Source organism: Cladophialophora bantiana (genome assembly GCF_000835475.1).
Source record: "Cladophialophora bantiana CBS 173.52 unplaced genomic scaffold supercont1.2, whole genome shotgun sequence".
NCBI classification, from domain to species: Eukaryota; Fungi; Ascomycota; class Eurotiomycetes; order Chaetothyriales; family Herpotrichiellaceae; genus Cladophialophora; species Cladophialophora bantiana.
Genome location: NW_015971576.1, coordinates 1,399,119 through 1,426,077, shown reverse-complemented (window position 1 = coordinate 1,426,077; position 26,959 = coordinate 1,399,119). Strand labels below are relative to the sequence as shown.

Here is a 26,959-nt window from a genome sequence, read left to right as displayed (position 1 = left end):
GGCAGCAGTCGCGACCAAAGATAGGTCAAGAATGTGGATTTGCATGGACAATGAAGCTTTGGCCAAGTGGGCTCGGTTGTAGGAACACCAGTGCCTGTCGGTGCTTCTGCGGATATTGCATTCGCTGTGCCAAACTCGTCCATTGCTCGTCAGTCGATTGTGTGAATCACCGTTCAGATAACTGACAATGTCTCAGGCTCATCGTAGACTCCAATGATCAACTGATGAAGGATGACAGAAGCTTCCAGACGTCTTTCAGATATTCCATCCACCATGCCTCGCTGGCTCGGCAAATCTCCAAAGCCCAGCATCTCTGGCTGCCTTCTGCACCACACCGATCTCTTCGTGGGTTACCGCTCGGTTGATTTCCGGATATCTCTTACTCGAGTTGTCTGACTTGGAGCCCCGTTTCTCCTTACCAACGTGGGCAGTCGGAAAATATTGTTCCATGATATTCACGAAGACATCCTTTCCGAGCGCCTCAGCCAGCCAGTTCATGATCTGCACTCCTTCTTGTTCCTTTCCCGGCATGACCAGATGGCGGACCAAAACTCCTTTCTTTGCGATCCCGTCCGCAGTGAAACACAGATCGCCGACTTGCCTATACATTTCCTGGATGCTTTCTCTGGCCGTGTCCGCGTAGGCGTCGGCTTTTAGAAGCCTCTTACTAGTTTCGTTGCTCCAGACCTTGAAATCCGGTAGATAGATATCCACAAGTCCATCCATCAACTTGAGACTTTCCAGACTGTCGAACGCGCTGGTGTTGTAAACGATTGGCAAATTAAGGCCCATGTCCCTAGCCGTCAGGATAGCCAGCGCAACTTGAGGCACGACATGCTCGGGCGTCACCACGTTAATATTATGCACCTTGCCCACCTCTTGTAACTTGATCATCCACTCCGCCAACTCCTCCGGGCTCAGGTCAAAGCCGACCTTCTGGTGCGCTATATCGTGGTTTTGACAGAACACGCACCTCAAATTGCAGCCGCTGAAGAATATAGACCCAGACCCGTTATGCCCTTGAAGACACGGCTCTTCCCCAAAGTGAGGTGCGATGTTCGATACCTTGACCGTCTCTGCACCGATCAAGCAGTGTCCCGTGGTCTCGTACCGATTAACATTACAGAGGCGCGGGCAGAGGTTGCATTGACGAAGGTGAGCATAGGCGGCGGAACGCTTTTTTGCTGCCTCGGCGGAGGAGAGCTGGTGATAGCGAGGAATGTAGTCGTCAAGGAGGAAAGGGGGGGCGAGATGGAGCCTTCGTTTTGAAACATTGTGAAAAGCATTGGCTTTGGAGGTGGGTCGCCAAACTGCATCCGGCCTCACTGTGACAGACCTAGGGAGGAGTGATTTGAACATGGTGTTGCTGCAGCTTGGAAAAAGGGTCTCCCATTCTCAACCCTCTGCTAGCAATCAGGAGGGGATGGCCGTGCCATGCCCATTGGAAAAGATGGATAAAAGTTCGTTGATGGAGGGACTGGCTCGACTGGCCTCCACAAAGACGTCATGCTCGTATTTCTCGGAAACAGCTGCGGTGCCTGCGCCCTCGTTAGTAACTCGACAACAAAGGCACGCATAATCTCTGTGCAGCTCAAGGCGCGACTGTGCAACCTCCCAGGCACAGAGCTCTTGGGTTATATATATTTCCCTCCATAATCCGTTTGTCTCTCTCTCTCTCTCTCCATCTCTCCCACATCCTCAAGATGCGTCCCGTAATCGCCATGCCGGTAACGCTCCTCCTCGTCATCCGCGCCTACACTCGGCGCTCCCTCACACCGCTGGGAATTCTGTGCGCAACACTCACCGCAACAACTCACGCGCTTCATCCGTCTGCCCTCCCATTCACGTTACTTTGTGTATTTTTCCTGCTCGGCACGACAGCCACAAAAGTGAAACATGATGTGAAGGCCACATTGACGATGTCGAGCAGTGGATCTTCAGGCGGAGAGGGGCCTCGGACGAGTATCCAGGTGCTCGCGAATAGTGGGTGTGCGAGTTTGCTGTGTCTGCTGCATGTCTGGCTATACGGCACAGGTGTGAGCCAGGAGAGGGAATGTTTTGGTGCAAGACGCGCGAACGACGGCATGGTTCGTGACTTGTTGCTAATGGGGATAATGGCCAACTATGCGGCGGTGGCAGCGGACACCCTGTCCAGCGAATTGGGCATTCTCTCCAAAAGCCAACCAGTCTTCATCACGAACCCGCTTCGAGTGGTGCCGCGAGGTACCAACGGCGGCGTGACCGTCGGTGGACTGCTGGCTGGTGTGGCCGGCAGCGCCGCCATTGCCGCCACAAGCCTAGTATTCCTGCCCTTCTGCGCTGCATCACCCACCAATGCTCTGGGTATGTTTTTGCTGCTCACGGGGCTTGGTACGATCGGCACGCTTCTGGACTCCCTCTTGGGGGCGACGCTGCAAGCGTCGGTCATTGATCGTCGATCGGGAAAGATCGTCGAAGGACCCGGTGGTGTCAAGGTCCTCACAAGGCCCAAGTCCACAGCCCCAGCACAATTTCAAGGGCATGGCCGCAGGTTCAGCGGTGAAGAGAGCAGCAGGGTGATCAACTCCGGAAACGACATTCTGGACAACAACCAAATCAACCTCCTCATGGCTTCTATCATGAGTATGTCCGGAATGGTGGCCGGAAGTCTTTTATGGAGCTAAACTTATCTAAACTGTGAAGATGGAGATGACATTGCGATCTTCCGAGATGATTATACGTATACGATTTTTTGGGACCACCTCGCGATCCATACCCATGGATACCATTACCGTTGTTTCCTTTCCCAAAAAGCATCCTCCTTGTACCCAATTCCCCCAGGGAGGGGTCCTCACATGGAGCAACTCCACTCAATCATATCGTTAATTTATTGCGGGTATCATGATCGTACCAAAGTCCGAGGCAAAAAGTATCCGGCGATTCCAGCCATCATTAGAGACCAGACATTTTCCTCCCAATATGTCAGACATCTAAAACTCCATCGTATCACGTCATTTCGGGCCTTCAAAGAACAAGCCATCCCAAAGACAGAACAAATAGACAGCGTCGAAGAACGACTGGTCCGCAGACCTGAGATGATGCCTCGTTGGCTACATTCGCAGACTGTGTCGGAGACGCAGTTGCAGGTGTTGATTTTGAACCGGTCTTCGTAGTCTGAGATATGTGCGATGAGGCTGTCGCGGGAACGATCGTGGTCGATTCAAGGCCAACTCCCCCTGGGCCAAATGACACCGACACATGTCCCGAGCCAATGGTGGTCGTCACTTGGGGAGCGTTGGATCCAATGCGGTAGGTGGTGCCACCAACAATGGCTTCAGTGGCATCGATCGAGAAGGTCAGGCCTTGTACGGTGTAGACAACGAAGGGCGAGTTCGTCGCGCCACCAGGCGCCACAGTAGTGCTAGGTAACCCAACGCCAGCAGAGCCGATGGAGATCCTCGTTCCGTCAACTATAATCGTCGTGGCTGGCGCACCTTCTCCGATCCTATACGTCGTTCCAGAGATGATCGCAACCGTGGGTCCGACGGTGAGAGTGAGATCGCCAACCGCGGTGGTAATCGTGGCCGTAGGAACAGGTGTCACGATCTGGTCACGTTGAAGCTGGATTGTGATAGTCGCTGAAGGAGCTATGATTTTGGAGGGCTCCACTGTGAAGACAGCACCGGAGGCTTGCACGGTGGTGGGAACCAGATTAGGGATTGCAACGGTCTGACCGCCAATCACCACACTGGAGGGCTGTACAACAATAGGGACACCGTCAACTGTGGTAGTCAAGGGGGCAGCTCCGGAAGCATGACCAGTAGGCGAGGCGGTCGCAAAGGGTGAGTTGATGATGGAAGCGATGATATTGCCTATTTTTGTAGTTGTAGGAGCCTCGACGATCAAACTACCTCCGGTTGGGCCTTGGTTACTGATCGAAGGGAAACTGCCCCCTCCATTACTGGTTGCGGGAGGTGCTGGTGCGTTGTTACTCCCACCGGGAGCAGGGGTGTTCCCGCCGCCGCCACCGTTGTTGCCACTGTTTCCGCTAGGAGGCGGGGTGGAACTCTGGGACGGGAAATTGAAGTTGATGTCGACAGAAGTGGTGGGTGGTATTACCACGGGCACCGGTGTCTTCTTTGTGACGACGACAGTACTGGTATAGTCGACACTGGAGTAGACAGCTGTAGAGGCAGCAGAAGCAGAGCTCGCCAAGGGCGTGGGAGGGGTAGCAATGGCAGGTGTTCCCGCAGGCACCACTGGCCGAGTGGATTCAGGTGCGGGAGCGATGAGTGGATTATTGGTAGCGAATTGAGGAACGTTTGAAGGGGCCTCCGATTCTGTCGATAACGGGGCATACGAATATGACGCAGCCAGGGGCATGATCGTTGCTTCACATGCTGGCAATGGAGTGATCAAGGTCGGCATCTCAGTCATGGACTCATTGCTGGCTGTTACAGTCACGTCGAATCCCTCAGTCACAGTCACGTAGACTGTGGGTGGAACAGTTCCGAAGTACGTGACTGAGCCTGTACAAGTTGGAGACACGGTCGAGGAATTCGTAGTCATGCCAAGATCTAGACTGATTGTGGTGTTGGTAAAAGGGCGTGTGATTGAGGGCAAAGGTGGAGGGGTTTTGAGAGCGGGAGGTGTTGATCCATTGATATGGGTGCCAATATCAGAAGAAATCGATTCACTTGAGAGAGAAGTAGATGTATTCGTTGGCGCAGTGACTGTCGTGGTGCTTGGGTTCGACCCCACTGGAGCGAAAATCGGTGGAGGAGCGAACGAAGCGATTGTCGTTGAGCTGGTACTGGTGTCGGAGCGAGCGGGAATCGGTGGAGGATAGATTGTAGCGACTGTTATGGTGGTGCTGGTGTCAGATGGAGCTGGAATCGATGGAGGGCTGAACTGAGCGATTGGTGGGAGGCTGGACCTCGTGTCGACGGGAGTAAAAGTTGATGTAGAACTAGACGAAGCGATTGTCGATACAGGGGACGAGGTTGTCTCACTGGGAACTGAAGTAGATGTTGCACTGGACGAAGTGACTGTGGATGCCTCCGAGGCGAGGTCTGGATGGGGCGACGTGGTGTTCCAGTAAATGATATTCCTGCGCATGAATCTGAGGGGTGTTTTCTTGCCCAAGCTCAAGTCCAAATTCAGATCCAAGTTCAGCGCTGAAGACAGCGCGATAGGTAGAAGAACGAGCGACCATAGGGAAAACATCTCGCCGGAGAATATTCTGCGCTGCTCTTGTGTCGAAACCCCCCCAATTCAAATTCAAATTCAAGCGAGCGTCAAGTCCAATGCGGAAGGAGAACGAATGACTGTGCGATAAAACATTCGAAGAATAGGCCCTCAATCCGTCATAGTAGCGAAGGGCGAGCGATTGAGGCTGGCGAGCAGCTCCCGGCAATCCACGATTCCCAGGTCAATCGCGGTTGTGGAGTGATAGCGAATGTCGGAGGTTCGAGAGGCATGAAGAGATATAGATGGTTCGAGGACCCGTACGCGACAGGACGCAGGTACAAGGGCTGCTTTTCGGGACTCCCTTCCCCCGGACAGCGCAACGAACGGTGACTTGTTGTGGTTCCAAACGAGGGACAGGGCCAGCCGAAGTGAAGTTGACGGAGAGTTGGGTTGATACGCAATGAGGTCTGCGGTATTGTGGAAGGGAGTGGTTCGGAAGAGAGGCGGAGAGGGACAGATTCAACAGTTGTGGCAGGGTGGCAGGGTGACAGGGGGGTCCCATCGATACCGACGGGGCCTTTCATCCAGTCGCTCACAGCCTCGAGCAGTCCGAGAAGCCCTGTTTGCCCAGACCGGGTTTTTGGCTTCTTGCATCTGGCATGGAGATGGCATCTTCCAACCTTTGGCTGGCTGGGACTGGTGATTCTCACGGGCCCTTGTTGCCAAACCGTTGTGGTGGCCCGCCCAGCCGTCCAGGATCACCAAGGTTGCCTCGACGCGATCACTGCTGCAAGCGCGCCATAAGATTGGCTGGAGCTTCGGATTGACCTGCAGCCACCGTAGCAGGGGTCTCAGGGCTTGCGGTGCCCATTGGTTACCTCTTGATGGAGGAGCCAAAGCACCAAAGGGGGCACCGAGGGGTCTCCGCTGCTAACTATGAAGCCTAACGGGGAGAATTTCTACCTACTGGTAGTCTTTTAGCAGCCTCCAGGTCCTGCGAGCCTGAACAAACTCCAAACCGGTGCCGGCCCCGCCCGAGGACACGCCGTTGCAGCCATCACTGAGGAACAGAATGTCTTTGCAGGCTGCTCACTGGTTGTCATGTTTGTCTCCAAATCATCTTCATCTCCCCGCTTATTCAACAACTGTTCCCCTCGAGCTCTAGTGCTTCTTGGATGGTTCTTCTCCCGTCTTGCCCAATCTACCGTGCATCATGATGGGCAAACTCAAAGCCATCCAGTGCCTGGGCAGCATCTCCTGCGCACAACCCTGACCTGAGACACGCCGCTGTCCCATCGAATGCTCATATACGAGTGTTGTTTCTTGCTGTCCTTCTGTCTCGCCATCATAATCCCAAAGAGGTGAACACATGTTACACGGCTTCCAATAGGACCCTCCCCGGGAGCCAAGGTTCTGGGCCTCTGAGCATGGGCTACCAGAAAGAAAGTGCCACATGTCCCCGAGAACTTGAGCTTGATGCCGGGCTCCACCTGTCTGCCTTGTGGTATCAGAATCAATCAGCTTTCTCGTGTTCGGGAATGCAGGTCCAGACCAGAGCGTCGCACCAGGCCTTTCGGGTGGGACAGATGACATGACGTTGATGAGCAGTCTCCTTCACTTCAATGACAATATCAAGTCGCCGATGCAGTCCGCCGTTCAGACATCCCCGAGAGACCGGCTTGTGCGACTCTTTGCGTGCATCGGTCGACATCGGTTTGGGGCTGACAAGGGCAAAGCACCGTACCTAGACGGAAAGTCGCACATATTTGGTCCTCGCATCTTGCGGTGCCAAGCAGTTTCAATCAAATGGGGCACTTGGGGGCTATGACTCTCAGTGCGGCGAAACAGTGCCTTGGCTTTTTGGCAAAAACTTATGCCAATCTGATGGAGGGTATTATTGCTGGAAGGCCCGGTCTGGAGAATTCAATCCAAAAAGAAGTCCTAAGCAGACTCAATTAAGGCAGCTCCATGGTATCATGTGTTTGCCTCAGTTACACTCGCATCGTGGGAGGAAAGCGGAAGAGAGGTGGAAACATGTGCAATCTGGAGATCAGAACGATTCGTTGGCGCAGGAGCAAAAATTCCCTTGCCAATCCAATCCCTCGCCTCACACTTCGTACAAGTACTTGTTAGAAGCAACATCTTGAGCATCCCAAGTTGCGTCCCTTTTTCTCCTGTCAGGGAAAGTGGATAGAATGTCCCTACCTACGAGTCGAATGCTGACAGGGGCGAGAGGAGAGCAGCAATGGCAGCAATGTTGGCGTTATGATTCGCGACCACCCACCCACAAAGTTGTAGTTGCAAAGGCTTGAAAGGTTTGTTACTGCGAGTGGTTGTAGTGCTTGCCTAGTACCGAGTCAGGTTGGTCTGGGTGGCCTCCAAAAAGTTCGGCTCCCAGGCTCCCTACCGAGTGTGGGCGAAGCAGGGTGCAGACCGAGGACGATGGTGATTGCTTCTCTCTTTTCGCGGCCATGTGGATGAGACATTTGTCCCCTCCTCGTTCACACCATCCTTCTGTTCCTCGTTGACGTCCTCTCGTTTTCAATTGCAGTTATCATCTACTCTCGTTCAGCAATTCTCCTTGTCGCGAACCTATACTCCGTCCTACGTTGGAACAGTCCCTCGTTCAAATCTTTCCAACGCGATTGACGTTCATACTCCCCTCCAAAACCAGTTTTCAAGCTATGAGGGTCTTTCGAACTCGTTGAATCCGCGGCACAATGCGCTCTTCATATCACGTCCGCTTCGCTCCTATTTCGTGGTCTAGCGGTGACCTCTTGATTGCGTTGGGTCTGATACTGTCACTTGGCCTGGTCGAAGCCTCAAATCCTATCCCCATTGTTGCGACAACAAGCACCGATTTCTTTGGCTATGACGGCCTGTGGTCGGCCATCAGTATACGGGTCGGGTCGCCCGAGCAATATCTTTCTGTTTTCCCGAGTACCCTGGGTCAGGAGACGTGGGTGGTAGGTCCGGCCGGCTGCGATGGGACGACTGTCTGTCAGAGTAAAAGAGGAGGGTTGTTTTCCGCCAACGAGTCTTCTTCTTTCAAACCTCGAGGCTTTTATGAGCTCAACTTTGATCCCCAGCTGGGTGGCAGTGGATTTGGCTATTATGGCTTGGACACTCTCTCACTAGACGATGCGATCTCTGTGCCCGACCAAATTATCGCCGTGGTCAATTCGACCGACTACTGGGTCGGCAGCTTGGGACTTGGAGTTCAACAAACTCGCTTTAGTGGCTCCGAGGCCATCTCACCGCTCTTGTCGAGCTTGATCCAGAAGCGCAACGATATCCCCAGCCGTAGTTACGGCTATACGGCAGGAGCAGTCTACCGTATGTGCTCTTTTCACTCTCCCCGACACTTGCAGTTCCGCTGATGCGATGTCCAGGTCTAAAAAGTGTTCCGGCGTCATTGATCTTGGGAGGGGTTGATGCGAATCGATTCGTACCGAATGACATGAGCTTCACCTTGAGCCAGGACTATGCTCCCATTGTTGCTGTCAACTCGATATCGGTCTCGTCCGGGGCTGAATCTCTACCTTCTAATTGGAACTCGAACCCCCAGACGCTTCTGGATCTATCTCAAGCCGACTTATTCACCATTGACTCGTCAACTCCATTTCTATGGCTTCCGGAGCCAGCTTGCGATGCTTTCGCAAATGCTCTCAACCTAACTTATGACGACACCTTGCAACTCTACCTCTTCCCTTCCAACAGTTCATCGTCGCCCGATGCTCTCAGTGCATGGAATTTGACGTTCACCTTCACGCTGAGCAATTTGCCTGGCTCATCCGATGGGATTGAACTTACCTTACCCTACGACGCATTCGACCTTCAACTGACATATCCATTCCCAAATCTGGCCGCAAACTTTACCTCCCCTCCTACAAACTATTTCCCTCTGCGAAAGGCAGCTAATTCTACACAATATACCATTGGTCGAGCATTCTTGCAAGAGACCTATCTTACAGTCGACTACGAACGTAACAACTTCTCGATATCGCAGGCAGTGTTCACATTGGATGCTGTCAGCAATGTCAACCTTCTAGCAATCTCTCGACCCGACGGCAGCATATGGCCAGGTCCTCCGGGTACTGGATTGTCGACAGGGGCCAAAATAGGGATCGGGGTTGGAGCTGGAGTAGGGGCACTGCTTGCATTGGCACTGACTTTGTGGTTCTGCTTCCGGAAGTGGGGTGCGTCAGGCAGTCCTGGACCGAAAAAGGAGAAGAGACGGTCACTGCTTAGACGGTTGCAGCGGAATCCTGATTCGAAGATCTCGGTTTCTGAATTGCTGGGTGATAAACGTCACCCAACTGAGGTGCCTGCAGACCCATCGGTTAGCAGGTTCGAACTGGCGAGCAACACACCAATCGAAATGCCTGCAGGCCCTGTCTCTCCGAGTTTCTTCGAAAGCAACGAAGGCCCTCGTCGGGGATCGGCACTCATGAGGAATGATCCAAGAAGACCGGCAGAGCTCGAGCAGCAGCATTCGACAAAGGCAGCAGAAGCGGCAGCTAGTGAAAGATCTGGCTCGCCAGTCCCCCCTTACTCACCAGCGGAGATCAATAATCGTTTCAGCAGCAGTATCAGCCCCTATAGCGTCAGGCACAGTCATGCGTTTGGAACTGTGTCATCCGACGACCAGGGCATCAGCCCAGTCGGGGCCAGCCGTGGCAGCCATTCTCGACAATCTAGCAACACAAATAGCAGGAGTATGTCGAGTCCGATATCACCAGAGATTGCATCGAGATCACAAGCGCAACTGTTACCTGGCGGGAGTACCAGCCCTACAACGACCACCAGCCGTGGTAGTCTCCTGGTCCCGCAGCTGAACGGACGTCCTCCATCGCGTTCGCCAAGTTCTGGAAGCAGGTTTGTCGAGGAAGGACTGAGCACTGTGAGCGAAGAACGGCCTGCTGGTCTACCTGTGCGGCCGAATGTTCAAGGAACCCGATTTAGCTGGGAACAATGAGCCTTGCAGAGGTAGAATGCAGACTGATGAAAAGTGTAATGACCCGAGATGCTTGTCACGACAATATTTCTGTTCTACTGAGCGTGGATACATATATATATATCCAGATGGAAAAAGTAAAGGCGATGGATTGTAAAGTACTGGGCAGGATACCAGCAGTCAGATATAATATGTAAATACTCCGTACATTGTGGAACATCTCAATAGAATTCATGTTGAATATTATTGTCTACGTGGCCCCTGTAACTGACCCATTTCAGGCTGCGCTCGTTCCTACTCCAACTTCGCTACGTCACTTCCGGGGGAACACCCATTACGGGCAGGTCTAGCAAAATGAGCAACATGCCTTAACAGCTCAGCCTGCCCCTTCGCTAACATGGATTTGCGTGTATCTCTGGGCCAATATTTAAGGTGAGGAGTCATGGCGCTCACCAGCTGGAAAGATTTCCCATTCTTCGAGGTTTCCCAGGTTCCTGTGCCCGCAGACGAAGATGGTTCCTATGTCTTCGATGTACGTTCTCACCCTGTGTCTAGCACAAGATTGTCTTCTAACGGATTATAACAACAGAACGAAGTCGTCTCACTTACCACGGGCGCGGATTCTCTGTTCCTCGGTTCCTCGGACGGTTCAGTGCGCATTCTTTCCCGCGCCTTGAAGGTTGTACGCACCTTTCAAGCTTCAGACGTCCCGGATGGCTCAATCACCCACCTCCGGCAAGTGCCCAATACTCCGTTCCTTGTCACCATCTCAGAGAACCTGTCGTCGGAACCTTCGTTGAAAGTTTGGGCATTGGATAAGATCGAGAAGAAGACCGGAGCACCGAGGTGCCTGTGTACAATTGGAGTGCAAAATGGCAGGAGACAGTTTCCAGTATCGGCACTCGTGGTTCTAGATGATTTGACACAGGTGGCAGTAGGGTTTGCCAATGGGTCCGTCACCGTTATTCGCGGCGACTTCATTCACGACCGCGGGACTAAACAAAGGACCGTCTTTGAATCTGAAGATCCCATCACTGGCTTGGAAGTCCGTCAAGGCACGACAAAGGTCCTATACATTGCGAACACGGCCAAAATATGCAGCCTCATCATATCTGGGAAAGGCCAGGGTCAACCAGTCCGCACAGTCGACAATCGAGGTTGCAACGTCGGATGCATGACTCAAGACCGCGAGACTGGAGACATAGTGATTGCTCGAGAAGATGCCATCTACTACTATGGCGTTAACGGCCGTGGTCCTAGCTATGCATTTGAGGGCCCGAAGAAAATTGTCAAGATTTACAAGGAGTATGTTGGCGTTGTGTGCCCACCACGGGTGGCACAGGTGTCAAAGTCCAAAACATTCCGAAGGTTGGGCGGCGAGGAGATTGACGAGCTGTTCAGCAGCTCGTCCTTCACATTGCTTGATACCGATCTCAAATATGTCGCTCACACGGAGTCATTGCCTGCGCCGGTCAAAGAGGTCTTCGTGGAATGGAACGAACTCTTTCTGCTGACCGTGGATGGAAAGGTGCGTTGCCGAGCTTGATATGCAAGTGCTTGAGCTGACTCAAGGCAGCTTTTTCGATACCAGGAAAAGACACTGCAGCAGAAGCTTGAGATCCTGTATCAGCGGAACCTGTATATCTATGCCATTAACCTGGCACAAAAATTGGGTGCCGACAAAATACAACAGAATATCATCTTCAGGAAATACGGGGACTACCTGTACCAAAAGGGTGATTACGACACGGCCATGCAGCAGTATCTAAGGGCCATCGACAACACCGAGCCTTCGCAGGTGATTCGACAATTTCTGGACACGCAGCGAATTCACAATTTGATTGACTATCTCGAGGAACTACATGATCATGACCGGGCCACTGCAGACCACACGACCCTGCTGTTGAACTGCTACGCTAAACTCAAGGACACGGACAAACTGGACGCTTTCATCCGTACACCGGGATCCGCGAAGTTTGACGTTGAAACGGCCATTGCCATGTGTCGACAAGGCGGATATTTTGACCAGGCGGCTTACCTTGCGACTAAGCATGGCGAAAATGAATTGGTGATCGACATATTGGTGGAAGACTCAAAGAAGTACGCCGAAGCCTTGCAGTACATTTGGCGTCTGGAACCCGATGCAGCATATCCAGTTTTAATGAAATATGCCCGCAGCCTCCTCGAACATTGTCCCGAAGAAACAACCAAGCTGTTTGTTGAATACTACACTGGGAAATACACACCCAAGAAGGATGTGCCAGCAGTCTCCGAAGTGCAGGCTCAGACAGGTGGTGGTGCATTTCAAAGTCTTTCGGCTCTTTGGAGCCTACCATTCATGAATCGATCCACCACCAGTGATGCAGCACCTGCCCAAAATGAAAAGCCCGAACACAACGAAGGTGACTCTGCTGGCGAGGTTGATGCGGCTCCAACATACATTAAACCACGTCCTCGCAGCGCGTTCTCGTCATTCCTCGCTCATCCGTCACAATTCATTACCTTCCTGGAGGCGCTGATTCTGCAGGAGAATCTCTCGAAAGAAGACAGATCGGACTTGTCGACCACACTGTTTGAGATGTACCTCGAGGCAGCCAACAATGCGACGGGCCCGGCAGAGAGGGAGAAATGGCAAGTCAAGGCGACCTGTTTGATTGCCGACAACGCGACTGCATCACTGGATTCCTCGACGATAGATACCTCGAATGTCTTGCTCCTGTCGTCACTCTCAAAGTTCCCGACTGGCACGACATTAGTGAGGGAACGAGAAAATCTGTATGCCGACATATTCCGCTCGTTCACGTCCGCCAAAGACACGTCAGGGGCCATATCGGCGCTCAGAAAATATGGATCAAAGGATGCCTCGCTCTATCCCCTTGCGCTTGGTTATTTTTCGTCGTCTGAAGAGGTCCTCAAGGCACCTGGGGTCAAGGAAGAACTCCAGGCCATTCTTCGCAAGATTGACCGGGAAAATCTCATGGCCCCGCTCCAAGTGGTCAAGGTATTGTCGCAGGGTGGCTCGGTCACAATGGGAATGGTCAAGGGGTACCTTTCCGACAACATCTCTCGGGAGCGCAAAGAGATCCAGGCCAACCGGCGATTGATCGACTCTTACCGGACCGAAACGGCGTCGCAAAAGGCTGAACTGGCGGACCTGGGCACGAAGCCAGTCGTGTTTCAAGCGCGACGTTGTTCGTCTTGCAATCGAAATCTCACCTTACCCACGGTGCACTTTGTGTGTAAGCACTCGTTTCACCAAGAGTGCCTGAATAAATCGGGAATTAGCATGGATGAAAATGACAGCAAGGTGGAGTGTCCGCTTTGCAAACCCGGAAATGACACGATTCGGGCCATCCGGCGACAACAAGTCGAAAGCACTGAGCAACACGAGTTATTCAAAGCGGCGTTGGCAAGAAGCAACAATCGATTCGGGACCGTCAGTGAGTTCTTCGGGCGTGGAGTCATGGGGACGGCACCAGCTGCGGACTGATAGGGTGATCAACAGCCAGAAGCCCTACGGCCATGGACACAGCCTGTTTTTTTAGTTGTTGCCGACAGAAGGGCGACGAGGATATATAACAAATACTGGGGTACTGAGGATGCTGAATTCCGCCAAGTGGAGCAAGATCCGGAAATGTCAACCAAGAGCCTGCAAGCGAGGGCGTTGAGACACGGTTGCACTTTTGTGCGATCGGAAAGCTCAAATCCGAACGTTTGTCTGACACGGCTTTCAGCCGCATCGAGTATTTGCAGCGCGGGATGTGTCCACCAGCCCACTGCCATGCATGTGAGATGAGGATGAGTGGGGGAAGGGCCCTCTCATGTTGGGTATTGCTCGGCCGTTATTAATGAAGCGCCTATTAGCAGGGACTGAGGTTTTGGTGTTTCTATTTGTAGCCTCCCTTAGGGCTGCGAGTTGAGATGCGAGACTATATTAAGAGGGTGGACAAGGGCAGGGGCAAGCTCGTGTGGTGGGGAAGCCAGTTGGCGGGGAGAAACAAGGTGGATGAGGGGTTGAAGGGTGAGAAGTACTGGAGTACCTCGTTTGGAGTCCTGGATGTTGAGGAGCTGAACAAGCGATGTCAACAAGACACGCACCATGTCCCAAAGGAGTTCAGAGAAGTCTTCAGCTGACAAGGACAAGCACAAGCACAAACACACAAATGCTAGAAGCGGGGAGGAAAACCGGACTCTGGCGCCTGAAGTCTGGCGCCTGAAAGTACTGGGAGTTTGTGCCTATAGGTAATGCAAATAACACTCGGTACCCTTGTGTGATTGATGACGCGGGTGCTGGGGAGGGGGGAAGGGTTGAATAGAAGGATGGGACGCCCATCGCGTGCCCTTGTTGGTGGCCCTTTTAACTGTTCACTCCGAGTAAGTAAGTAGAGGGTACTAACCAGGCTGCCCCCCTCCTTCTCCTCCTCCCCGGTTGCCTCTTACCACCAACCACTCACACTGGGCGGACACACGCAACACCAAAAGATTGTTGCAGTCAAGTCTCACCATTTTTGCTTGTTATTGTTTCCTCTCTGGCTCTAATACATCACGTCCAATCTACTTGTACGCCGAGCAGTATCCTTTTGTGCTGTCTATCCTTAGTACACCCTACCGTCTCATTCTCACCTCCTCTGCGCCGTGGCGAAGAAAAGGAAACACCCGTGAGAGAGCGAGAGCGTGGCGGGGAGTCTCCTCTTCAGCCCTCGTCGCAGCCCAGGTCAAAGTGGGCGCAGTCGCAGTCGCAGTCGCAGTCGCAGTCGCAGTCGCAACTGCAGCCGCGGGCGACTTTTTGTAACCCACTGGTCACCACCACCGGCACGCATAGCCTGAAAGCCTGAACGTGAACCGCCCACACAAAATCCACGCCATAAGGTATCCACCACCGCTCATCACTACATTGCCCATGTTGGTCCTCGCTAACACTACTACAACACACTTAGCCATCATCACCAAGTCCTGACGCTACGTACGACATTTTCCAAGGCCGTGAGAATCCCTCCGCTGCGAGACCGAAACCCTCTGCCTCCTTCTATCCTTCGACCTCATTCTTCCCTTTTGATTCTCCTCGGCTTCGTCAGACAGATGCCCCTCCAGCCTCGACACGGGCTCGTGGCATTGCACCTCTGTTCACTTTGAAGGCCGCAGCTGCCCATAATAGTGCCACCACCATCTCCTCCGCCTCCATCGCTCTCCGCTCCCTACCTCGTAGCTCGTCACTTCTTCCACAATCATGGCGGACCCCGACCAGGCCATCGCCGAGGTCTATCGCAAGATCGAGCGAGAAAAGGCTCTTATCAATGCCGCCACTCACATGCGACAGTCCACCAACAATGCCGCGGTCCAGGCACGTGTCGACAGCAACATCCGGGACAGCAGGCGAAACATTTCATACTTGGAAGAAAAACTGGCAGAGTTACAGCTGAGACAGCGGGGCTATAATGAGGGTGCCGCTCCCACTCCGCCTGCCCATGGGGGGTCCGGTTATCAGACTCCAGATCCCCGGATGCAGCAGTCACGATTCCAGCACGGCGGCGGACCGACTCCTCCTCCCAAAGACGAGAGGGGCTATTTTCCCAACGAGAGAGGTGACTATGGTGATCCTGGCCCAGGGGGATATAGCCAGGGCGGCACCGGCATGATGCCTCCACGGGCTCCCTACGGAGACCCTCGTCCTTACAGCGCGCCGGTCCCCAAAGCTCGCCCTAATTTCTCGAAACTAGGTATTATCCCTTCCAGACGCTCGTGAGCGAGCCCCAAGGTTTACTGACACAACCCCGCCTCCCAGACCTGATCAAATATGATACCCCATATCTCGGACCCAAAATCCAACTCATGCTCTCCCAACTCGAGTTCAAACTGTCCGTCGAAAAGCAGTACAAAGCAGGCATCGAAAAAATGGTGCGCTTGTACCAAGACGAGGGCGACAGAAAAAGCAGACTGGATGCCGAGGGCCGGCGCATCGAAAGCAATCAGAAAGTCCAGTTGTTGAAGCAGGCCCTGAAAAGATACATGGATCTACACGTCGACATTGAAACGTCAGATGCCGCTGACGGTGAGTGGCACCCATGCCGGTGCGTATACTTCCAGGTGAAGCTGACTCGCCTCGTCTAGATGACAGTCTCAACGCCCCTAATATGCGAAAACCCCTTACCGGTCACCTGGAAATGCGTATTCATGCCATCAAGGATGTCGACCATGCAGCCTCATCACGCTTTTCACGAGGCCCCGAAACCTTCGTCATTATGAAGGTGGAGGACAACATCCGAGCCAAGACCCGGGCAACACGGACAGATAAATGGACGGAGGAGACTCACCACGTCGACATCGACAAAGCCAACGAGATCGAGCTGACGGTCTATGACAAAGCAGGCGATCGGCCAACCCCGATCGGGTTTCTATGGATCCGCATTTCGGATATTGCGGAAGAAATGCGCCGGAAAAAGATTGAATCGGAGTTTCAGCAGAATGGTTGGGTATCAGCAGATAAGATGGCGAATGGTGGCAGTTCGGGTAAACCAGGTCCTGATTTTCAACCCGCGCCTTTCATGCCACCGGGAGATGCTGCGGGTGCCGGCTCCGCGGCCGGTTTCGCTCAAAATCCTCAGCAACATGTCCAACCTGTGATGATCGATTCATGGTTTTCTTTGGAACCAGCAGGCAGGATCCATCTCACAATGAGCTTCCAGAAGCAGACGGGCGGAAAACGGCCATTCGACATTGGCCTCAATCGTCAAGGCGCCGTGCGCCAGAAGAAGGAAGAGGTGCACGAGAAGCAAGGTCACAAGTTCGTCAAGCAACAGTTTTATAACGTCATGCGCTGTGCTCTCTGTGGAGATTTTCTCAAGTATTCGGCTGGCATGCAGTGTGCGGATTGCAAATACACCTGCCACACCAAGTGTTATCCAAAAGTGGTGACCAAATGCATCAGCAAGGCGAACTACGAAACGGACCCGGACGAAGAGAAAATCAACCACCGCATCCCACATCGTTTCGACAATTTTTCGAATATCGGGGCCAATTGGTGTTGTCATTGCGGTTATCTGCTGCCGTTGGGAAGACGCAATGCGAAAAAGTGCTCGGAGTGTAGTCTGACCTGTCATGCCCAATGTCAGCATTTGGTTCCGGACTTTTGCGGCATGTCCATGATCGTCGCCAATGAAATCTTGGAGACGATTCAAAGAACGAAGCACCACAATAAATCCTCCTCTGTGAGCTCTGGGATGAGCAATCGGACGCTGAGACCCAATTCCGGAGCCAGACCTGGTCCCACGTCTCCTACGCAAAGCTTTGTCTCAGATAACACTATCCTAACACCACAGATATCGAACCAATCGTATGATCAACATCCAGAACAACCGAAGCCCTCTGCTGCCGCTATGAGTGCTGCGCAAAACATGATGTACAACCAACCTCAGGTGAGCCAGTCACAACCACCACCACAACAGCAACAGCAAAGACCATTGCAACAAAAAGCCGTGTCCACCGCGGCAGTGCAAGCAGCCGCAGCCGCCACGACTCGACCACCATCTCAACAATACAACCAAACGTTCAATGAATACAGCCCTCAAAAAATGCCAGCTGATCGTTACGCAAACGCCCGGCCTCCAGCCCCGGAACAGCCACATGCTTCGTATGACCCTCGCGCGTATCAAGGATATGACCGCCAACCAGTACAGCAACAAATACCTCAACATCAACCACCACAACAAGCTATGGTCCAATCGCAAAGACCTCAACCTCAAGCATCAGCAGCAGCAAGCTATTCTCCAGCCCCTATCAAACCAGCGCCGTCGTCACAACAACAGGTCGCCACACCCCCATCTGGGCGCGGATCCGGACCGAGAATTGGTCTCGATCACTTTAATTTCCTTGCTGTACTAGGAAAAGGCAATTTCGGCAAGGTCATGCTTGCAGAGGCTAAGAGCTCAAAGAAGCTGTACGCCATCAAGGTCTTGAAAAAGGAGTTTATTATCGAGAACGACGAAGTTGAGTCTACCAAATCCGAAAAGCGCGTTTTCTTGATCGCCAACAAAGAGAGACACCCTTTCTTGCTCAACTTGCACGCTTGCTTCCAAACAGAGACCCGAGTGTATTTCGTGATGGAGTACATTTCGGGCGGCGATCTGATGTTGCACATTCAGCGTGGACAGTTTGGCCTTAAGCGTGCTCAATTCTATGCTGCGGAAGTTTGTTTGGCTCTGAAGTATTTCCACGAGAATGGTGTGATTTACCGAGACCTGAAGTTGGACAACATCTTGCTCACCCTGGACGGGCACATCAAGATAGCTGATTATGGTCTTTGCAAGGAGGACATGTGGTTTGGATCGACGACTTCCACCTTCTGCGGCACGCCAGAATTCATGGCCCCCGAGATTCTTTTGGACAAGAAATACGGTCGTGCGGTCGATTGGTGGGCCTTTGGTGTCCTCATCTACCAGATGTTGCTCCAGCAATCTCCGTTCCGTGGAGAAGATGAGGACGAAATCTACGATGCCATTCTTGCGGACGAGCCGTTGTACCCAATTCACATGCCACGTGACAGTGTTTCTATTCTGCAGAAACTGTTGACCAGGGAACCAGAGTTGCGACTGGGCAGTGGGCCAGGAGACGCGCAGGAAATCATGAGCCACGCGTTCTTCAAGGGCATCAACTGGGACGACATCTATCATAAGCGGATCCCCACGCCGTTTAAGCCAACCATCAAGAATGAAAAGGATACCAGCAATTTCGACCAGGAGTTTACGAGTGTGACGCCCGTGCTGACACCGGTGCAGAGTGGTAAGTTCTTAGGTCAGAATACTCTGTGGATTTTGGAACTGACACGTCGCTTCTTCTAGTGCTTTCGCCCGCCCATCAGGAGGAGTTCCGTGGTTTCTCGTATACGGCCGATTTCATTTAGGAGAAGAAAAGACCAGGAGGGTCAATGAGCCACAGCGACAATGAGGTCGAGTCCAGCACAGAAATTCAATGTTTCGAGGAGACAATTCATGCCGAACGCGCCGATCTCCAACCCGCGGGGAACGATCCGGTTCTGCGGCTTCGATTGGTCTCTTCTGATCACCCAGCATTTTGAGCCGACTCCCGAGGGTGGAGTGCGATGCCGTCGTTTGCAGTCGACCCCAAAGAACGCGCAATCGGGATCTAGACGAGACGATGATAATCTAAACATTGGCAACCCAGCCCCGCAAGTGCCATTGGGGCAGGGATATCAAGCAAGCAGTAGAGCTTCGCTCCGGGACCGAGAAGTACGGGAAAGGACTGCATCTATATCACGGCTAAGCTACCAACACCAAGGGCCTTCCGGAGGGTTCTCTTGAGGTGGTAAGGGACATGATGTGTGATGAAGCGATATGAAGTTGGATTGAGTTGGGCCAAACCCCTGACCGAGTGTTTGGGACGAGGCCGCGCGAAGGAACGAGAAACGGAACATGACTGAATGGAATAAGAGACCAAATTGGAATCGAAGCTTGGATGAAAAGCAGATGACACATCCCAGGCAGACAATGACTCGACGGAATTTTAGAGAAGAGGGACTTCAGGCCATACACAGAGACAATCGAATCGTATTATTCAATGCAGGACTGGAAAGCATCTGCTCCGTCTCCGTGGGCTGTTTGCCAAAACTGTGAGGCTCGTTTTCCTACTGCCATGACAATCCCCTCTGTGGCACGTTTGGTGTTGTTGCCGCTGTACTCATGGCTGACGGATGAAGAACTTGTTGGAAGTCAAGCACCCAAGACGTAGGACACGCATACACACACCCAGACAAAGAATCAAGCCTCGCTCACTTTCAAGGCAGCGTGCAGGACGCCTGTGGCATCTTTTTTCTCCAAGGACTTCTTGACAGGCCGGGGGTCGTTGAAGATCTCGTTGATTTCTTCCAGCGTGCGGCCCTATGGAACAGGAGGATTGAATGTTAGCGTGCGTTGCGGAGTTAACTAGATGGCTAAAAAGGAAAGAAAAAAAAAAAATGGCCGACCGAAGGAATGAATCCCCGTCGATCGATCGTCCTTTTCGCAATACAGCCTCCTCAAGAAGACAGAGTAGTTGAGCCCTTTCGATTGCGTAATTGTGACGAATGTTGTCGAACTCGGGCTGGGACTGCGACCAGAGCGAATCGGTGACCGGGATCAGAGATGGCAACAGAAGGTGAAGGTGAAGAGGATCAACGGGGTATGTACCTTTGTCTCGGGAAAGAACAGATAAGTGATCAGCACCTCGAAGCAGTCCCAGAAAACAAAGACCAGGTAGTAGTAGTAGCCGATGTGGCTGATGGCGACGCCGGTTGTGTACTGGCCGACGACGCCCGCGACCGAGGCGACGATCTGCCCCAACGCGTTGCCCTTTGCGCGGGTCTCGGTGGCCAGGCACTCGGAGATGTAGAACGGCTGGAGCGGGGTGAGGCAGAACGAAAAGACCACGCTGAACAGGTAGATGAAGAAGATGCCCGCGTGGCCCGCGGCGGTGCCGCCAGAAGTGACGGAGATCTTGGTGAGACCCGTCACGACGGCCAGACACAGCGCGCAGCCCGTGAAGCCGCCCAGTAGCAGCGGTCTGCGGCCGACGCGGTCACTCAACAAGGAGCCCAGAATCGCAGCGATCCACGACACCACGGGGTTCAGCGCGTTGAGGAGCAGCTGAGTGTGCGGGTTGGTGATGCCCGTCTGCTCCACGATGACCGGAAAATAGTACGACACCAGCGCGTTGCCGGAATACTGTCCAAACCACGCAAAGCCAACCACGCAGATCAGACGTCTTCGAGCTGCAGGTGTCATGAAGAGGTCGCGGTAGTCCCACCAGCGCTTGTCAGAGCCGTCTGAGGAGATTTGGGCACGCATCTCGGCGAGCTGGAGACGGACAAACGGGCTTGACCTGGACCCTTCGCCGTGGTATATGGCCAGCACCGCCTCAGCTTCGGCGTATCGATCTTGAGCCATGAGCCATCGCGGCGACTCGGGGCAGAAGAACACTCCAAGCACGATGTATCCGGAGCTGACCATCTGGAGCCAGACTGGAAGGCGGAAAGAAACAGTTCCAGCCATGTAGGCGGTTCCGTAGGTGACCCAGGAGGCAAGGATACTCCCGACAAAGTAGTTTGTCTCGAGAAAGGCCGAAAGAGGACCACGCCAGTGAGGGTGTGCCATCTCACTGACATAGGTAATTCCCGCCACATTGAGAAAACCCTGTCCAAACCCGACAAAAAACCGGCCGGCCAAGAACATCGCCCGAGAGGTCGCAGGGGCCTGGATACAGGTGCTGAAGATGACCAAAGCGGCGCCGGTCAACATGCCCCATCGTCGCCCAAAGGTGTCGTTGATTGGCCCACTGATTGGCAGCGCTGCAATGGCTCCAATGTTGTAGATCGCAAAGACCAGGCCTGTAGAAGAACTTGCGGATTTTCTGGTGGAGAGGTAGATCAGTACAAGCTCCAGGCTCGACGTCCCTAAAAGTCTGTCCGGGAGGTGGAATACAACATAGAATCAACCACGAAAAAGTAAAAATCTCTAAGACTCACAATCCGTAATAGTTCAAATACTGGGGCATCGCATTGATGGCGCCCATCAGGGATCCATCGTAGCCCTGAAGGATGATGCAGAAGTAGCCAATGGACAGAATGAGGTAGAGCTTGAACATGGTAGGCGTGGTCGCACTTGGCTGAACGTCTCGGATCTCTTTGGCAAGGTCGAAGACTTCATGTTTCTGTATAATTTGTGAGTCCCCTTTGACGACTTCCACCATTTGCTCCTCAGGAGACTCCGTCTCTTTCGACGTCATCTTGGAACCAGGCAGGAGTTCGAGTTGGGTGCTTAGTTAGTGATAGTGAAGCTGTTGAGAGAGAGAAGTCGGTGTGGCAGTCAAGAGTGAGTGTCGAGGGGTGAAGTGCCTCTCTTTGTACTCGTGCTTGCTATGTTCCAGGCCATATGCATTCTCCAGCTTCTCTCCAGATTCAAAATCCCCCATGCGGGGATAGTCCGTTTGTAGCCTTGCATTGTCTTTGGCAAATTGAGGCAAGCCCGAGGATAATTCGTTGCTCTTTTTGCCGATATTCTCTTAGGGTGCTGGCAAGGTTGCTTTCTTTCCAGATCATCCAATGATTGCAAAGCCGCCCCAAAACCGCCAAAACCGCCTCATAAACCGCCTCTAAAATACCGACTAGAGGTCGACAGGAACGCAGAGACTTTGCCCCTGGAGTGAAAGACCCACCAGGGAGACAGGTTGGACGAATGATTCTTGCAGCGGCATTTGTGGCGAAGATTCCTCCTCCGTCCTTGGACCGGTTATGGTAATTAGTTGCGGGTGTTGCAAATTCGGGAGACATCCAAGTTTGTGGTCCAAATATGCACTAGCCAAGACTCACTAAACCTCTCTAGGAACACTCTAAAGCGGCCTCCACTAACCCTAAAACAGGTTAGACTCACTCACGCCATTTTACCGACATGGTGAAGCATGGCCCGATCTTTCCAACGTTCATGAATTCTCGGGCTGTGTTGTCACGCCTTCAGACTCGCAAAAAGCGTGGCAAATCTGGCTGTGGCTTCCTATGGTGGCTACATGTGTTCATTCATAACTTGATGCTTAGTCTTGCTAGCTGGCAACGATGCGGCAGTTGACTATCAGCCTCGATCACGTTACGAATCCAGGGCATCCTTCATTCAGAACTTCAACGCTACCACAGACTCTCTGGCCTTGACACGAAATGAAGAGATCTGGGCTGCTCTGGATCAACTGGGGAGAGTCTCCCCTGGTAGGAAAGGGATACAAAGCAACCTGCCCTTGCCTCTATAGATTCTATCGGGTGTATGTCAACTAGACTCTTTCACGGGTCAAGGAGACTTACCCGCAGTTATTTTAATGCTAATATGAACCCAAAGCTAGCTGAAGCGGGTTTCACCATATGATCTTGCCTAGTAGCAGGGCCACAGGCCCCCGTTCCTACACCACTGACTGCCGCATCCAGGCGGAGCAAAGTGGCATCTTCCTCGACAAGGTCACAGGGATGCGCAGCTTTCTCGAGCATGTCGGCTGAGTGCTGCGTCGCGGTAAAGCTGAACACGGGCTGCGGCGCCATTTGTGGTTGACTTGCCCAATTCTGTGCTTCCGCTGTGGGTCCAAATGGACACGGCGCGTCAATCCGGCTCACCCTTACGACGGGACCTTTTCCTTCAGTTGCCAACTCCAACCAGCGAGTGTCCATGTGATTTCCATTCTCCTGTGGAACGTCATAGTGTGTCTGCAACTGAGAGATGTCGTCGCATTTCCAGACCCCAAAGCGCTGACTGCTTTTCTTGTCCGGATACGACTCCCCGGGACCGCGGCCAAACCACTTCACCCGGTTGAGCGGCTTTGCCAACACCAGGTCGAATCCCATCCGAGGAAGATGTTGAGGGACACTCCCTATAGGATCCTCAAAATGAATGAAAAACGACACCGCAGAACCGTCGGGTTGAATCTGATAAGTGGTGATTGCATGCCAGCCCCAACCCAGGGACTGCGGAGCGATGTACGTCTTCGTTGTCAAGGTGAAGGCATGGGAGTGGGTCTTTTGGTCCAGCACCATGGAGCGCAGCTGAGATGTGATTTTGTCAACACCAAAAGATCGCCAGTGCGGGAGAGCTTTAGGCATGTCATTATCTGTGGGAGGTCGCCAGAAGCCGGGGATCAGAGAGCCCTTGCAGCCTGAGGAGTCTGGAATGATTGGTCCGAACGGAGTGGTCCAAGATTTAAGAAGACCGCGTGCTCGGCTGAAGGTGAATGTGGATTTGGCTGTAAAGATTGTCAGGGTAGAATTGCTATTGCAGATCCTTGGCACGGAAGATCCCCAGGACAAGGAGACCGGAAGACGGCACCCCGGCGAAAGTTGGTGCTGGAACCAGGCAACCTCGTGCCGTTTCTCGGCCCAACTGGCAGCTTCAACCAGTCGGAAGGCCACTGTGAGTATTAGCTCGAACTGGGACTGCTGCTCAAAGACAGTATTTGGAAGGGGCACGGCTTGTCGTGCGCCTGCCGCAATAGGAGGAAGTTTAAGCTGGCCGTCCACGAGCATATTGGCGCTGGGAAGTTGATATCAGTGATTTTGAAGCGCGAACGGGGGATCTGACGGCCTCTCGAGGGGACAGAAACGTCACTCACCTCTGGCTAAATTCTTCGACTTTGAACGTAACCTCCAAATGTCCAAGGTCGACAAAGTCATATGTATTCTCGACGATCAAGTTTTGATTCTCTAGATGGATTGAAACAGGCTGATATACCTTCTTCAACTCTATGAGTCCTGGTGTAGGCTCATGCTCGCTATTGCAGAGTCCATCCATGACAAAGGTGCCATCATGGACTTTCTGGCCGAAATCCCCGCCGTGTGCATAAAACTGTTTGCCGTCCGGATCGACCTGGTAAAGGCCATGATTAGCCCACTCCCAGACGAAGCCGCCTTGAATACGTGGATGCGCGCGAATGACCTCTTCGTAGTCTTCGAGGAGGCCAGGACCATTCCCCATGGCGTGCGCGTACTCGCACAATATCACTGGCTTGGTGAAAGTGCCATCCGCAGCGACGTCGCGAGTCGACGCTCTCTCCGCAAGGGCATCCACAGCTGCATACATGTACGAGTAAATGTCCGTCGTCCCCATATTAGTGTCGCCTTCGTAATGGACCAAGCGACTCGGATCAAGGCGTTTGCAAGCCTCATACATTGCAACATGGTTCTGCCCGCAAAATGCCTCGTTTCCAAGGGACCAAATAATGACGCTGGCGTGATTCTTGTCTCGTTGCACCATCTGGACGGCTCGATCGACGTATGCCTCTTTCCACGACGGATTGTCGGACAAGTACCTTCTAGCTTCATTTGACACCGCGCCAATCCACCGCGCGTACGAAACCTCTCCGCCATCCCACTCTGCCGTGTTGGTCGCCACGACCTCGGAGAATCCGTGACATTCCAGATCCGCCTCGTCCATTACCCAGAGGCCAATCTCGTCGGCTAGTGCATAGAGGCCAGGGTGAGACGGATAGTGCGAGCAACGCACAGCGTTGATGTTGTGTCTCTTCATTAACAGCAGGTCCTGACGGACGAATTCGAGCGGCACGGCACGACCGAACAGAGGGTGGTGGTCATGTCGGTTGACACCGCGGAATCTGAGGACTTTTCCGTTCACTGTGAGCAAGCCGTTCTTGAGCTCGACCTTTCGAAAGCCGGTGGTATGCTCCACTCGGTCCGAATTGCTGCCGTCCGTCAATATAATCTCGACATCGTATAAATAAGGAGTCTCGGCCGTCCATTTGTTTGGATCGTTCACGTGTATACGGAGGTCGACTTTAGTAGTATTTCCTCCAAAGCTAGCTTCGGCACCGCCTAAAGTCTCTCCTCCGTGGTTGGGCCTTTCGCGCAGGACAACTGTAACATGCCCGCCTTTGGGGCTGTGGACATCAACCATAACATGGAGAACGCCATGCTTGTAGGTGGCATCGAGGTCGCCTCGAATGAAAAAATCATCAATTCTGCATATGACTGGAACTGCCAAAAGATGAACATCCCGGAAAATCCCTGCATCTGTCAGCACTCGCTTCGTTTAAGCCAGTAGAGGCATAGTTATACCGGAAAGCCACCACTGATCCTGATCCTCGATATAAGAGCCATCTGACCACTGATAGACACGGACCAGAAGCTTGTTGGGTTTCCCACGCTTTGCAACGGTAGTTATGTCGAATTCCGCGGCGTTTCGGCTGCCTTGGGCGTATCCTATAAAGTCATCATTGAGCCAAACGTGATAGGCACTATCAACACCGTCGAAACGCAGTCGCAATTGAGCACTACGGTCCCAGTCAGGAGGCACAGAAAAGATCCGCTGATAGGTGCCAGTAGGGTTCTCGTCCGGGAGGTCAGGTGGACAGGCTGGAAACGGGTAGACAATATTAGTATACTGAGGTCGACCGTGGCCTTGAAGTTGCCAATGGCCCGGTACTTGGATGGTGGCCCAGGAATTTTCTTGTCGTTGATCGAAATCCGCGGCTTCGAGGGGACAACTGGCGTAATGAAAATCCCAGGCACCGTTGAGGGACAGAGAGGTTTTGGGGATCCAGTAAGACCGCGGCGGCAAGGTATTTCGGCGGAAAACCGCCTCGTTGGCGTAGTCCGGCCTGTGTTGAACCATCTGCTGCTGTACGGAGGGGCCGTCGAGACCTAAGCCCTTGATTGATTCCAGCATACTTGCAGTAGACAGCAATTGCAGTGTCGTGGATTGCAAGACGACTTCCTCACCAGCAGAGACAGCGAAATTGAGCAGAGAGACAGCGAGAATGAAATGGTTCTTCCCGCGCCCTCAAGGCAAGGCGTGACAAGTAGATCATATCGCTGGATGCCGGTCGGCTCATGTCGGCCAAATTCATCGCGAAACACGTCATTGAGCTGGGATTGAAGGGGCCCCAAGAATGTTGGGGACAAGCCGGTATGTATCTTGTCGATCCGTTATTGGCAGGGTTGTATTCCTCTTGGTGTCCGCTTTCAAAGCCTCCACCAGCGCGTCCTCTGAGTGCCAATCGGAGTAGCATTTTCTCCGCCATGATTTCCGACGTCGACCTAGTCCCAAGCCAGTTTAACGGCTAATTAGAGAAATTCGGGCGGAGGACGTCGTACAGCGGCCAGTTTCCCTGAGGCTTTCAGTTAGCACAGCAAGTTCCACGGTGCAAGGAGCGAAGTTGTCAGTCTGATGGCGGTAGAAAGACCGAGAATCACATGACGATGATATGCCCCTTGCCCAGATCCACGTGACCCTCAGCCAACACCAAATCCATTTTCGGCAACATCTCAAGCACGCTCTCTTACCCTGCCACATGCTCCTCTCA

General features: G+C 53.0%; 8 protein-coding genes across 8 annotated transcripts; 4 read left to right on the top strand and 4 right to left on the bottom strand.

Moving 5' to 3' along the window:
* Nucleotides 1–255: 255 nt before the first annotated feature.
* On the bottom strand, nt 256–1,359 carry Z519_01523 (uncharacterized protein; the record flags this gene model as incomplete). The annotated part of the gene is made up of 1 exon (XM_016759280.1): nt 256–1,359. The coding sequence occupies one exon, from the start codon at nt 1,357–1,359 to the stop codon at nt 256–258; it is 1,104 nt and encodes a 367-aa protein (XP_016624608.1).
* Nucleotides 1,360–1,721: 362 nt separating this feature from the next.
* Z519_01522 (uncharacterized protein) lies at nt 1,722–2,663 on the top strand (the record flags this gene model as incomplete). Its single annotated transcript, XM_016759279.1, has 1 exon — nt 1,722–2,663. The coding sequence occupies one exon, from the start codon at nt 1,722–1,724 to the stop codon at nt 2,661–2,663; it is 942 nt and encodes a 313-aa protein (XP_016624607.1).
* Nucleotides 2,664–3,003: 340 nt separating this feature from the next.
* Z519_01521 (uncharacterized protein) lies at nt 3,004–5,205 on the bottom strand (the record flags this gene model as incomplete). Its single annotated transcript, XM_016759278.1, has 1 exon — nt 3,004–5,205. The coding sequence occupies one exon, from the start codon at nt 5,203–5,205 to the stop codon at nt 3,004–3,006; it is 2,202 nt and encodes a 733-aa protein (XP_016624606.1).
* A 2,684-nt stretch (nt 5,206–7,889) lies between these two features.
* On the top strand, nt 7,890–10,147 carry Z519_01520 (uncharacterized protein; the record flags this gene model as incomplete). The annotated part of the gene is made up of 2 exons (XM_016759277.1): nt 7,890–8,505; nt 8,562–10,147. The coding sequence occupies 2 exons, from the start codon at nt 7,890–7,892 to the stop codon at nt 10,145–10,147; spliced, it is 2,202 nt and encodes a 733-aa protein (XP_016624605.1).
* A 421-nt stretch (nt 10,148–10,568) lies between these two features.
* On the top strand, nt 10,569–13,616 carry Z519_01519 (uncharacterized protein; the record flags this gene model as incomplete). Its single annotated transcript, XM_016759276.1, has 3 exons — nt 10,569–10,658; nt 10,716–11,654; nt 11,703–13,616. 3 exons carry the CDS (start codon nt 10,569–10,571, stop codon nt 13,614–13,616), a joined length of 2,943 nt encoding a protein of 980 aa, XP_016624604.1.
* A 1,737-nt stretch (nt 13,617–15,353) lies between these two features.
* Z519_01518 (protein kinase C-like) lies at nt 15,354–19,022 on the top strand (the record flags this gene model as incomplete). The annotated part of the gene is made up of 4 exons (XM_016759275.1): nt 15,354–15,843; nt 15,909–16,175; nt 16,235–18,901; nt 18,961–19,022. 4 exons carry the CDS (start codon nt 15,354–15,356, stop codon nt 19,020–19,022), a joined length of 3,486 nt encoding a protein of 1,161 aa, XP_016624603.1.
* Nucleotides 19,023–19,896: 874 nt separating this feature from the next.
* On the bottom strand, nt 19,897–21,898 carry Z519_01517 (uncharacterized protein; the record flags this gene model as incomplete). Its single annotated transcript, XM_016759274.1, has 3 exons — nt 19,897–20,016; nt 20,305–21,523; nt 21,639–21,898. The coding sequence occupies 3 exons, from the start codon at nt 21,896–21,898 to the stop codon at nt 19,897–19,899; spliced, it is 1,599 nt and encodes a 532-aa protein (XP_016624602.1).
* A 1,069-nt stretch (nt 21,899–22,967) lies between these two features.
* On the bottom strand, nt 22,968–26,322 carry Z519_01516 (uncharacterized protein; the record flags this gene model as incomplete). The annotated part of the gene is made up of 3 exons (XM_016759273.1): nt 22,968–24,174; nt 24,254–25,661; nt 25,713–26,322. 3 exons carry the CDS (start codon nt 26,320–26,322, stop codon nt 22,968–22,970), a joined length of 3,225 nt encoding a protein of 1,074 aa, XP_016624601.1.
* Between the last annotated feature and the right edge of the window lie 637 nt (nt 26,323–26,959).